We start from the raw sequence: 14,087 nt of genomic DNA on the forward strand, positions 1-14,087 counted from the left end.
ATGATATTGGCCAGTTGATGAGTGGTGCCTAGTTTCCTCCAGACATGATGCTTGCCATTCAGGCCAAAGAGTTCAGATTTTGTTTCTCATGGTTTGAGAGTCCTTCAGGTCCCTTTTGGAAAACTCCAGGCAGGCTGTCGTGTGCCTTTTACTGAGGAGTGGCTTCCGTCTGGCCACTCTACCATACAGGCCTGATTGGTGGAGTGCTGCAGAGATGGTTGTTCTTCTGGAAGGTTCTTCTCTCTCACAGTGAAACATTGGAGCTCTGTCAGAGTGACCATAGGGTTCTTGGTCACCTCCCTGATCCCCTCTCCCCCGATTGCTCAGTTTGGCCGGGTGGCCAGCTCTAGGAAGAGTTCTGGTGGTTCCAAACTTCTTCCATTTATGTATGATGGAGGTCACTGTGCTCATTGGGACCTTCAATGCTGCAGAAATTGTTCTGTAACCTTCCCCAGATCTGTGCCTCGATACAATCTTGTCTTGGAGGTCTACAGATATTTCCTTGGACTTCATGGCTTGGTTTGTGCTCTGACATGCACTGTTAACTGTGGGACCATAAATAGACAGGTGTGTGCCTTTCCAAATCATGTCCAATCAACTGAATTTAACACAGGTTGTAGAAACATCTCAAGGATGATCAGTGGAAACACGATGCACCTGAGCTCAAATTTGAGTGTCTGTATATACTGTATATACATTTTCAGGAGGTACTTGCTTGACTCAACTGCACATCCTAACACACAAACTGTGTGGAGCAGTGCATGCTAATTAATTTGCGAAAATGCTCACTTTCATCTAAAGCCATTTCAAAAGCAAACGGCCAAAGTGTGAATCAGCGTGTGGGCGATAGAGATGGACCTGGCCGTTCAGCAAGCTGCAGTCAGGTATACTTGTAGAGACTGAACTGCAGCCAGAGAAAATTATAGTTTTGGGTTGGGATGTACTCATATTGATAGTGGTATTGGAATTGGAATCGGGTCCGATACTGCACTCATGTGCTGGTACTCATGTTCGTAAAAATGCTCAGATACCAAAAACCGATACCATCTACGAATGTCATTACGTAAACATTCAGCACACAAATTAAAATAACGTTATGTACTAGTGTGATTATTTAAACGCAAAAGCTGTGATTTAAAGATATAACATTTTGCATTTAATTCAAATGTGAGCACTTGTGAATGTGTGGAGGCAATGTTGTGCTGAGGCTGGCTGCGCATACCTTTTAAAACATCTTCTAACAGGGAAACTCATACAGGGAGTCCACCACCATGAGCATCGCGCACTCTGTTTGTAGCAGATGACAGTAAACATACAGCAAATTCAGGCACAAACTGAGTGCATACTTATTTAATTAGCAGCAATCACGTCATGTAGCGCGACCGGCTATTCTTGACTGAATAGCTACTGTCATAACACAAACTCTCCAAAATAAAAGATCCATCAAAATTAAAGCTCATTTTAAATAATAATAATAAAAAGTATGACAGAAATATATATCTTCTGTGAAGTTATGTAATATTCACTGTATTACTACTACTACTACTACTAACAATAAATCAATTGTAATAGTCTGTATTATATTTAATAAATATCTCACATCTGTGATGCTCTGTTAAGGCCTTTTCACACCAAACATGAACCCATGTTAAAATGTATGGAAACAATTGATTCCTAATGAACCCTTTACACCTGGATTGAACATTGACCGGAATTTAGTGAGATCATTGGATGCACCTGTGGCCAGGCTATAAATAGACGCGTCACCAGCGTGTCGTCAGATATTTTTTCTGAAGAGCACTCCTGGGACTTCCCAGTGTGGCAAAGAAGCGCAGCATCTCGTTCCGCTTTTTTCAGGGAACAAGGGTTACAGATGTAACCCGAGACGTTCGCTTTACAAAAAGCTTCACTATGATGTTGCACTTTGCTAAGCGCTTTGGGAACGCAATACCGCCGCCACCACACTGGGGCTGTCCAGATCCCTACAGTTGTAAAGTGTGCTCACAAGAATGCGAGAGGTCTCAGACAGGAGCTTGAGATGTCGAATCAAGGACGTAAGAGCCCAGAGTAGCATAAACATCTAAACCATAAAATTTGATGAATGTGTGTGGAGAGGACCAGCCTGCTGCATCAAAACTTGTTCAGACATGAGCTTGAGATGTCGACTCAAGGACGTAAGAGCCCAGAGTAGCATGAACATCTAAACTATAAAATCTGATGAATGTGTGTGGAGAGGACCAGCCTGCTGCATCACAAACCTGCTGCAGAGGGACCCCTCTAGCCAAGGCTTTAGAGGAGGCGACCCCTCTGGTGGAGGGAGCCCTGAAACCTACTGGCAAAGCTTGACCACGCGCCTCATAGGCCAGGGCGATAGTATCCCTCACCTAATGTGACATAGTCTGCTTGGTAGCGGCCGCCCCGTTGACAAATAATTGCCCTGACTTACGACACTGGCTAGTGCGGTGGACATAAGTCTGAAGGGCATGGACTGGGCAGAGTCCGTGAAGTCTTTCCTGCTCCGGTGTTATAAACGGCGGGAGCAGAAGGCTTCCAGAGTGACAGGATGTAGTGTCGACAAAGGAACCTTAGGAAGGTAGTCAGGATGAGGATGCAGAATAGCTTTGGCCATACCTGGGGCAAATTCTAAACAGGCTGGCAAAACAGACAGAGCCTGTATATCCCCAATCCTCTTAAGAAAGGTAATCGCCATAAGAAAGATCATCTTGAGAGTCAGAAGTCTGTCAGACACTGACTCTAGAGGTTCAAAGGGGGTATCAACCAGACCCTCCAGGACTATTGCTAAGTCCCATGAAGGAGTTCTGGTCCTAACAGGAGGCCTCAGTCGCATGGATCCACGAATCAAGCGAGCGAGTAGAGGATGTCTCCCCAAAGGCACCCCGTCCATCAAGGCGTGGCAAGCCGAAATGGTGGCCACATAAACGCTGAGAGTAGCGGGGCATATGCCAGCTGACAGTTTTTCCTGCAGAAAGTCCAGAACTGAAACAATTTTTCAGTTAACTGGATCTGCACCATGGGAATTGCACCACTTTTCAAAGACACCCCATTTATTGGTGTATATTCTTCTGGTAGAGGGAGCCATAGCACTAAGAATGGTCTCGATAACCTCAGGTGACAGCCTTGTGTCCCTCAGTTGGTACCTTACAGGGGCCAAACATGAAGTTTCCACAATTCGGGCCGGGGATGAAATATCATCCCCTGCGCCTGAGACAGAAGGTCCCTCCTGTCCAGAATCGCCCAAGGCGAGCCAGCGAGGAGAGATATTAGCTCCGAGAACCATACCCTGTTTGGCAAGCGCGGCACTATCAGTAAGAGGCAAGACCCTTGCTTGCGAACTCTGACCAAGACTTCCGGGAGCAGAGAAACCGGGGAAAAACGCATACAGGCGCATTCAAGGCCATGTGTGCGCCATCACGTCCAGACCCAGGGGGGCAGGGTGACTCAGGGAGAAGTAGAGGAGACATTGCTCTGTTCATAGGGGCGAAAAGGTCCTCTTCTACCCTGTAAAATCTCACCCAGATTTGTTCCACTACCTAGGGGTGGAGTTTCCACTCACCCATCTGTATTTTCTGTCTGGACAGTAAATCTGCTCCCATATACGGGCATCCAGGGATATAAACTGCCCTGAGTGACAGGGGCTTGCCCTGGGCCCCAAGGAGAATCCGAAATGCACGAAATTTAGCTGACATGAACGTGGACCTCCTTGATGGTTTATGTAAGAGACTACCGCTGTATTGCCCACCCGTACCAAGACATGGTAGCCTCTGGAGGAAGTATTTCAGGGCCAGAGATACCGCCATCAACTCGAGACATTTACTGTGACAACCGAGCTGACGACCCTCCCATCCCCTTGAGCTGGACGACCACTTAAGACCACTTCCCAGCCCGTCAGGGAGGCGTCTGTCCTTAGCAGCCTGCAACGACGAGACGCACCTAGAGTGGGACCCAAGGTAAGAAACAGGGGTCTGAACCACATAGCAAGTGAACGAAGCACGCGGCGCGTAACCCTTATTAGCTCTAGGGGACTGGCCCTTGGATGATATCCCCTGGCTTTTAGCCACAGCTGAAACGGTCTCATATGGAGCAGGCCCATAGGGATCACCGTGGATGCAGACGCCATTTGTTGATACCGGTGAACAGTGCAACCTTGACCAAGCCTGAGTTTGCTCAGGGTGTTCTAAATGGACGTGATACGAGCGGGAGACAACTGTGCCCGCATCATGATCGAATTCCATATAACCCCCAGATAGGTGATTCCCCGGGTGAGAGAGAAAACGCTCTTTGACATTGAGTCTCAGACCCGGAGAAACCAGATGAGCTAAGACAATATCCCTGTGCTGAACTGCCAGTTCTTGGAGCTGCGCTAAGATCAGCCAGTCGTCTATGTAATTCAGAATGCGGATGCCCCGGAGTCGCAAAGGAGCCAGTGCTGCATCCATGCATTTTGTGAATGTGCGGGGTGATAGGGCTAGACCGAATGGAAGAACCCGATACTGGAAAGTGAACCTCAGGAACTTCCTGTGCTGTGGCAGAATTCCAATATGGAAATATGCGCCCATGAGATCGATCGTGATCAGCCAGTCGTAATGATGGATCTGAGACACGACCGTCTTGACAGTTAGCATCTTGAACTTGAACACCCTGACCGAGTGGTTCAAGCCTCACAGATCTAAAAAAAAAAATGTTGGCCACCAGACAGAAATCTGTCTTATAGTTTGGAGCGTTTGGGGGGGTCCCTAGTCCGCTTTATTATTATGTGTGAAATGTACAGAGGTTCAGCGCCCACCTCGTGAAACGAAGAGGCGCCGAGGCGCGCTTCAGGCTTATGAGAAGGATCAACTGGATCTGGGGAGAGACCAATCTCTCGCTCCTCAGCCAGATATATGCGAAAGCCCCGCGATGAAAGAGTGGGCGCTGACTCCCGGAAGTAAGCGAGGCGAAAGCAAAGCATTTCGCCCGAAAGTAGGTTGCAATGCGCTCACTTGCCCTGCCCTAACGAAGAGCAGCATGCTCTTCCCCCAAACAAACAAAACAAAACTTTATAGTTTAATTTTTTTAGTCACAACACAATTCCTAAAGTTCCATTTATGTGCTTCCATAGTTTGGATGACTTTATTATTATTATTTTTCACATTTAAGGAAAATAGTAAAGAATGAGTAAGTGACCCTAAACGTTTGACCAGTAGTGTATGTAAGGGATAATCCATGGCTAGGTGTGCGTTAAACCATTTCAAATGCACAACGTGGAGGTAAAGAAACACCCGACAGGAAGCAGAAGGTGGTTGCCTCTGCAAACAGCACATTAATATCGAACAGTGAAGAAAACTGACTGGAACTACCTGTGCATTCAATGGTTTGAACTGCACACATTTCAGCCAATCAGAAAAGATAATTAGAACAGACCATAAATGTATATATTTCCCTCTGGAAAATGAAAGGAGAATGTTTTACAAAGGAATAAACATAAAAAGTCTTCCAAGTCATCTGGCTTCAGAAGAGTCTTGTGGACTATTTTGTGGTGTTTTTTTATGTCCTTTTTTGAGCTTGACAGATGTTGTCTTATGCTGTCTATTATTGTATGGAAAAGATTTTTCAGTTATGCTTTTTAGTGTCCTATGGAACAAAATAACAACATATGGGTTTGACAAGACATGAGGGTGAGTAAACGATAACAGAATGTTAACTTAAAAAAATAAGCTTAAGTACTGGCTACTATCACAACAGATCTGCAACCACTAATGACTGTGTTGTACATTATCTGTTTTATATTCTGGTTTTAAATTTTATATTCTGTACATATATGTATTGTGATGTTTTATGTGGGGTATATGTAATGTATGTTATTTTATTTGTTTACCTGCCCAGGGACAGCAGATGTAAACTAGCTATTAGCTAATTCTTGTGCAATTACTTTTAATTGTGCATTGTCCCTGTAAAAAATAAAACAAAATAAACAATAAACTTCTGTGTGAAATATTTCTTTAAGCCTCATGCTCTAGAAAAAAAGGTTGTAGCCCAAACTGGCATTGAAAAGGCTACAGACAAGTGAAGGAACTAAGCAAGGTATACTCAGCTCAGATATGCCACTTATTTGAGTTACAAGGATGGTTTAAAAAAATAAATAAAAAAAAGTCTACAGGTCTCGGTTAGTCCTCTCCATTTTCCCATTCAAATATGAGGCGGCATTCTAAGACTGCATTCTAATTTGATTGGATATCTGATTTGCCACGTCATCAAGCACTGTCGAAGGCCATCTCAATTGTGAGTCACTTGAAAGGCAGCCTCCTTTCACAGCCTTTCTTCATCTTATTTTGGAAGATGAATAAGGTGCATCCTTTGGGGCCTACAAACACCATCGATTATATGATAAGAAACCATTTAGAAATAATCTTTCAAAGAAAAAATTTGTAAGAAACATTCACACCATGACCGCAGAGGCGAAATTTATGACTTAGGCTTGTAGATTTACAAGACAACCTCATTCATAGTGCTGAATGCTGAGGATGAGCCTAGCTTACTGCCTCAAAAGGACTGGTCTAGGAAGGGCCTTGCTAGACTGCAGCCTTTAATTTAAGAAGCACCCTAAATGCTTTCTAATATCTATAACTGAAGGCTTTTCCTGTGGTTCCACACTCTCTGTTGCTCTGTGGGCAGGGCAGCCTGTAAATGCAATTAATAAAGATGAAAAACATGCATTCATTGTATGAATGGCATTTTCACACAGTTTCTGGTTGACCTTAAGTAATGTACCCTTGGGAAGCCCTCTTGTGGTTTAAATTAGCCTTATGAAGTGCTATTAAAATGCAAACACTGTACCACTGTGCTTTTGATTTGAGTTAATAAGTAATGTTCGAACATTGGTTTTATAAGATGTAGCCCTTCATAAAGGTGCCTACACACTAGTGTAATCTAAATTGGAGAAGGCTGCAAATCTGTTCATTTCATTGGGGGTGGTGGTTTGCAAAAAAAAGAAAAAATTAGAAATTGTTCACCTTTGCTCTAACACACTTTGACGAAGGCTTCCGTTGACCAATGAGAATTTCAGAAGCGCAGGTCCAGTTGTGGTTTTGAAAATCAAACTTCATTTCAAAGCGACACAGCTCTTTCCACACCCTCAAAATGACATTACTAGCAGTCAAACATTCTCTCTGAGCTTTTTCTAATGTGTAGAAATTCCATCAAATAAGAATAATATGTTGTAGAACCGAAAGCAGTAATGTAGATGTTTATTTTATTTTTTCATCCTGGACAGAGAGTTTGTAAATATTGTTAATAGTTTCCAAATATTACCTTATGTTTGATCTTTTGGTTGAAAACTTTTAATCGATCTGCTGGTATATAATCTGCATGCATGATGCATATGCATCAATTTTCACAAAGACGGATCCTGTATTCTAAAGGATGCGATGAGAAAAGGCAATCAGCTGTTACATCTGAAAGCAACTCTAATTGGCACTGGAAAATCAAAATTAGGATGGATAACCTTTGGTATGGAGGAGATCCCAGCTTGTTTGCTAATCACCAACCCTCCAGTTTTTGCTTGTGGCTCCATGTCCACTTTGTGCATTCTGCTTGCAGAGGAAAAATTTCTCAGCAATCACACATGTGCATCAATAATCCAAAACCACAATAAGAAATGTACAATAGCCTCACACCGTTGTGCTCAGAAAAACATGCTTGTGTAAAGACTGCTGATTATAGATAGCAGGCAGTGGGGGTGGACTGGCCATTGGGAGAACTGGGACTTTGTTGGGCATATTTGCCCTTCTCCTCAAGTTTATGTATTTTTTTTTTTTCACATTATGTGCAATATGAATGGTCATCACATTTATAGAGGGTATTTCAGATTTTCTCACGACCTCAGTGAAGAACGGCTTGGGAGAAATTTTGGCAACCAGTACTCCAAAAGCAATCAATGGAAGTGAAAAACACAAGCAGCATACATGGAAAGGTAGTGGAACAAACTAGGTCAGTCCCTTTGTTTTTTGTTTGTGTTGTTTTTTTATCAGTATGATTAACAGTGTTAATCAAAACACTGTTCTCTATCTGTCGCTCAATCAACGTTTTGTCGATGTAGTGACACTAGGGGTCACTCTTGGGAGCCCCAAACACCTCTGATCTTTGAGGAAAGGTCAATGGGAATTGGCGAGTGGAATTTGCATGCCACTCCCCCGGAAATACGGGTATTAAAGGTGCTGATTCGCAACCAGTCATTCAGATTTTTCCTTCGGAGTCGAACGGTTGATTTGCAGAGCTGAATTCCACTGCCAGTCCATTCACTTCACTAAGAAGCATATGCTGTTGAATATACAGTGCATTTCAGTGGATTTCTCTCCTTCTGCGTGATTGATGCAGAGTATGGCCCTAGGCAGTTTGACAGTTAAAAGACTATATATTCTTGCAAATAAAACAGTATAGTTTCTCTAAAAGAGCGCGCACTGACGGATAGTGCAAATGTGCGTTCCCCCAGTGTGCCGGCTTTCACAGACTTTGGGTAAGGTCAGGGAGGACGAGGAATAGGTCACCCTCGTGATGCTGTACTGACTCACTCAGACTTGGTTCTCAGATCTCATGCTCCTAATGACAGCCCTTCCCTGGCAAGTTCCCCTGAGGCAGGGCCTCCTCTCTCAGGGACAGGGCACCATCTGGCACCCATGTCCAGACCTCTGGAATCTCCATGTCTGGCCCCTGGATGGGACGTGGCAGATCTAAGTGGCCTACCACCAGCGATGGTAGACACGATCACACAGGCCAGGGCTCCATCTACGAGGCAGCCATGTGCCTTGAAGTGGCATTTGTTCACAAGTTGGTGTTCTTCCTGATGTGAAGACCCCCAGAAATGCACAGTCGGGTCAGAGCTTTCCTTCCTGCAGGAGAGAATGGAGGGGCGGCTGTCCCCTCCACTTTGATGGTGCACGTAGCCTCCATAGCAGCACACCACAACGCAGTAGACTGTAAGTATTTGGGGAAGCACGACCTGATTATCAGGTTCCTGAGAGGCTGAATCCTCCTACGCTATGCCTCTTTCCCTCATAGAATCTCTCCGTGGTCTTCCTGGGCCTACAGAGAGCCCCGTTGGAGCCCTTAGAGTCAGTTGAGCTAAAGGCAGTCTCTGTGAAGGCTATCCTCCTGACTGCACTCACAAAATCCATCAAGAGAGTTGGGGACTTCCAGGCATCCTCTGGCAGTGACACCTGCTTGGAGTTTGGCCCGGAGTGTTCTCACGTGGTCTTGAGACCCTGACCGGGCAATGTGCCCAAGGTTCCTACGACCCCTTTTAGGGATCAGGTGGTGAGCCTGCAAGTGAAGCTGCCCCGGGAGGAAGCAGACCCAACCCAACTGTTGCCATGTCCGATATGTGCTTTGCACATCTATTTGGATTGCAGACAGAGCTCTAGATGTTCTGAACAGCTGTTTTTCTGCTTTGAATGACAGCAGAAATGGAACGCTGTCTCCAAACAGATGCTTGCCCACTGGACCGTGGATGCCACCACGTCAGCATACCAGACACAGGACGAAGTTACCACCCCTTTGGTATTAAGAGCACACTCTACAGAGTGTGGCATCCTCTTGGTAACTTGCCAATGGCACCTCTCTAGCAGACATCTGGAGGGAAGTGGGCTGGGCAACACCCAATACCTTCACGAGATTTTATGATCTCCGAGTTGAGCCAGTTTCGTCCCATGCGTTGTCAAGTATGAACGGGTAGGTTTACGGGACAGCTGGCCGGGTATAACATACAGCGCCTTTCCCCTCCATGAGGCGAAGACGTGCGCTTTCTTTTCCCATACGAGTTCAAGAGTATGTGGACCCTGGATGTCCTTCCTCCCTAGCCCTTTGGCTGGCAAATTCGCAGGAGGAATTCGTAGCTGGACCCAGTACGTGTGCTAGCATGCCCTGTACTGGGGTAGGTGCTCCACAGGCACTGGTTGTATTTTCCGTGGTATGGTTTCCCTATCGGTAGACCTGCATCTTCCTTGGGTAGAGCTCTCTTTGCCTCCTGTCACCGTGTTTGTAGAGCTCCTACCCTTCAGGCAGGACCTACCACCGCACCACTTCCATGTGTGGCTGGTGAGCCCACGTAACATATTTACCACATGTTAACTTCCCCTTCAGGCAGGATGTGGTCTCTGTGGTGTCTTTTCCTCCTGAAAGAATAGGAAAGGAAAAGAACACCTTCCCTGACGTGAATAAAAGCATTAAAAGGCCCCAGCCGAAAATCAAAATACTCTGTGGAGAGAAAACATAGAGAGAAAAGGCAGCGGCTGGTGCGGCCTGCTCCCATTCTAGATACGTATCTCTCCCCCACAGGAATGTGGGTAAATATACAACGTTTTTTGGAACTTTTGGGGAGGCTATGTGCAGACCGAGTGCACCTGATATTTTGCATGCAGCATTTTGCTTGCACCTGCATCGGCAGTTTACGTAACACAGTTCAGCCTATTTTGGCATTTTGTATATTGACCCTAGTGTCACTTCATCGACACAACGTCGAGTGAGTGAAAGATAGGGAATGTCTTGGTTACTATGGTAACCACCGTTCCCTGATGGTGTGAATGAGACATTGTGTCCCTCTTGCCACAACGCTGTATTACCCGCTGAAATGTCCGGGACCTTGTCTCGGCTCCTCAGCACAAAGCCTGAATGAGTGGTTCGAGCCAGCTCCTTTTATACCCATATGTCCGGTGGACTGGCATGCAAATTCTACTTGCCAGTTCCCATTGACCTTTTCTTAAAGATCAGAGGTGTTTGGGGCTCCCAAGAGTGATCCCTAGTGTCACTACATCGACACAATGTCCCGTTCCCTCCATTAGGGAATGGATGTTATGACAGTAACCAAGACTTTTTCTGAAATGTATCAGATATAGACAGAAATCAAAACTTTTTTTCACAGCTTTATTATTTTTTATTTGTCTATACTGGTAGAAATGGCTGTCCTCCTTTCTACACCTTTGTGGTATGTTTTAACATATAGCATTTGCTTGACCTTGAATGAACAAAAATAGAAAACTGACATATTTTTGAAAAGCTGACAGCATCAGAAAAAAAAATAATAAAAACAAAGTGTGACCAACTAGGTGTCTCTTGAATTGAGCTCTATACATTATCAAACAATCACTTTTTATAGCACATGTAATGGAAAGGCTGAAATATCAGTATATCCACCAATATACATATTTTGTATTATTTTAAAAATGTGCCTGTGGACCTCATATTTAGACTTATTTTTTTTTACTTCATAGACAGTCATCCTCAAAAAGTCTATACAAAACTGTTAAATGTGCACACAAGTCATCTGAACAGTGTTAGAGAATAACCTCACAGACACAGGGAAATGTTAGACAAGAAGTATAATATAATATAATATAATATAATATACTTATATTACCTCTTATATAAACATGGGAAACCAACACTTATCGGATAGAAAATGTTACTGTATGTGATGTATATGTTGATTCTTGTGTATGATATATGCTGTATTCATGTACTGTATACACAATATTTATCATTTTTATTTTTACTTTTTATGTCACATTCAAGACTGTATAAGTAATTCTAGCCCACCCCTCCCCAGCACATGGGTTGTTGTATGTAACTATTATATATTTGTCATCAGCACTGTATTTTCTTAATTTCCAAATGAGTAGCAAATAAAATGATGCATTCCAGTGATTTCACAACCCTTGGTGCTCATCTTTTCAGCGAATAGCTATATTTCAATGTATAATTAACAGCTGTATACATATCTGTATCTAATCTTTTCATCCTTGAATGTTGCTTGAATTGGTGCCTTTATTAAATGCAATGGGGAAAACAAGAATAATCCCACTTAGTGTAGTCCTTACAGCACATATTTTGTATGTTATTTTCCTTTCCATTTCTTATCAAGCACATACAAATGTGGGATATCTCAAAGGGTCTTTGCATTCCAACAAAGTAATATTTAATTGTATGATTGTAATAAAAAGATAGCATCTATCCTGAGGGTTTTACAATCAAGAACACAAATATTACAGTAGTATAGTTAAGTAATAGGCAATCAGCCAGAAAAACAGAGACATCTGAAATTCTTAGACAAATATGTACAGTATACGTATTGTATACAACAACACAAAAACGCTTCGAAAAGAGTACTTTCCATTGACAATATTTTCGAAAAAAAAAAAAATCAAAAACAAAACTAAACTGATTATGTTACAGACTGCCTGCATAATAACAAGTGAACAAAAAAGTACCTGTGACTATTGCCTTTGGAAGCCAGTTGTCTATGTATGAAAAATTGCTAATCTAGGTATGTGTGGTTCCAGTACTGTAGTGTCATTGTTTTTTATTTATTTATTTTTGTTTTTTATGGTATGTTATTATGTTATGTGGAATGTAACTGTGTCTATAGAAAAGTACAGGAAAACAGATCATACAAATTTGAAATGATTAATGAAGATGTTCTATGAAATGCTTAATTTGGAGAAATTTGAACTGATACATCTTGATTTTTATACTTGTAGTATAATTTATTCATCATGCAGTTACTTTGCGATTTACATATAATACAATACCAACATATTTTAGTATGTCAGTTTTGTCACACTGCGAGTCAAACCTGCTTTTAAAAAGAAGGTAGAAACTTATATAGTAATGTTTGTCTTTTCCATTATGTGGTGTGATTGATCGATTATGGCCAAAGAAAAATTGCATGTTATTTTTTGTTCTTGTTTAAAGTGACACTGTCAGTGAACTAAACCTCTACCTTCCATTTAGTTCAACAAAACAAAACAAGAGTTAATAGACAGACTCTAAACCACTCCTTTTTAGATAAACCAAAAAATAATAATAATTGAAAAAAATGGAAAATTTTGTTAAAACAAATGTTCATATAATTTTAATGTTTAAGCACAGTTTATATTGAGTATGGACCAATGTATACCAAAGGGAAAAATTATTAGGGGTTTTCACTCTTCCTCTGTGCATCCCAGTAACTCTGCACGCAAAGTGATTCTTCCGTACCATGACCACGGAAGGATTCGGATGAACCTGGCATAGATGGGATGATCTATCACGTTCTTTCTGTGGGTGTCGTTATCAAAATTTCCTTGAAAGACCTGCAGATAAGGAAAATTACAGAATTACACACACATTAATTTTATTTCCAAATCAAATATACTCCACAGGGAACAGTCAGATTTTTTCTCCTGTTATTTAAAGGTTACACTGTAAAAAATGTCTGTAATTTTAACAGTAAAATACTGTAAAAATGCTACAGAAATAAACTGTTAATTAATTAACGAATTTTAACTGTAAAATATACAGTAAAATGTTTTAATATATTTTAAAAGACAATACAGTAGTTTTTACAATAAAATGTTGTAAAAATTAAATTTTTTAGATGTAAAAAGTAAGCTTTTCCTGTATAATTAATGGTAAAAATGTACATTATGTTTAACAAGAGAGTACATGTACTATTTGCAGTAAATTATTGTTAAAATTACAGCTAAAATTCCCTGCATGACCCAATACATTTCATTATATTTTATGGGAATAGTTGTTTCATTTTATTTTTAATATCAGTTACGTACACTGGGGTGTTCTGTATTATATTTGATGTAATTTAGCTAATGTTTACTGCATTATTTAATCTCACATGTGTTACCCTGATGGTGTTTAGTGTCTGTGTGTCTCTACATGTTTATTGGTCATTACTCCTGGAAGTGAAACTATTGATGATCTTCATATCATCATGTGATTAAGAAATACATTATAAAGTAAAAAGCAGATTATTACAGTTTCAGAAGGCTAATATCAAGTTTATGTCATTTTTTTTTACTGTAAATTGTTTACTGTGAGTTTTATGTATATTTATATATTTTTTTTGTTTACAGTGCCAGTGCCAAATGTAACATTTACAGGTTGTTCTGTAAAGTTGTTTACATTTTTACTGTATTTTTTTTTTTTACATATTTCTTTGTTTTAAAAACAAGAGGATTTTTTTTACAGTGTAGTTCACCCAATAAATGAAAATTTACTTACCCTCATGTTGTTCCAAACCCTTATGACTTTCTTTCTTATGC

At 41.7% G+C, this 14,087-nt stretch overlaps 1 protein-coding gene across 5 annotated transcripts in view; it reads right to left on the reverse strand.

Annotated features, from left to right (window-relative positions):
• Positions 1–10,911: 10,911 nt before the first annotated feature.
• Positions 10,912–14,087, reverse strand: part of LOC127639989 (EGF-like repeat and discoidin I-like domain-containing protein 3) — a 325,228-nt gene continuing 322,052 nt past the window's right edge. For all 5 annotated transcript variants that reach the window (XM_052122382.1, XM_052122366.1, XM_052122373.1 and 2 more), the window contains one exon: positions 10,912–13,121. In XM_052122382.1, coding sequence (XP_051978342.1) covers positions 12,972–13,121 — 150 coding nt within the window. In that variant the 3' untranslated portion in view covers positions 10,912–12,971. The remainder of the gene's footprint in view (positions 13,122–14,087) is intronic.

Source organism: Xyrauchen texanus, chromosome 4, assembly GCF_025860055.1.
Source record: "Xyrauchen texanus isolate HMW12.3.18 chromosome 4, RBS_HiC_50CHRs, whole genome shotgun sequence".
NCBI lineage: Eukaryota > Metazoa > Chordata > Actinopteri > Cypriniformes > Catostomidae > Xyrauchen > Xyrauchen texanus.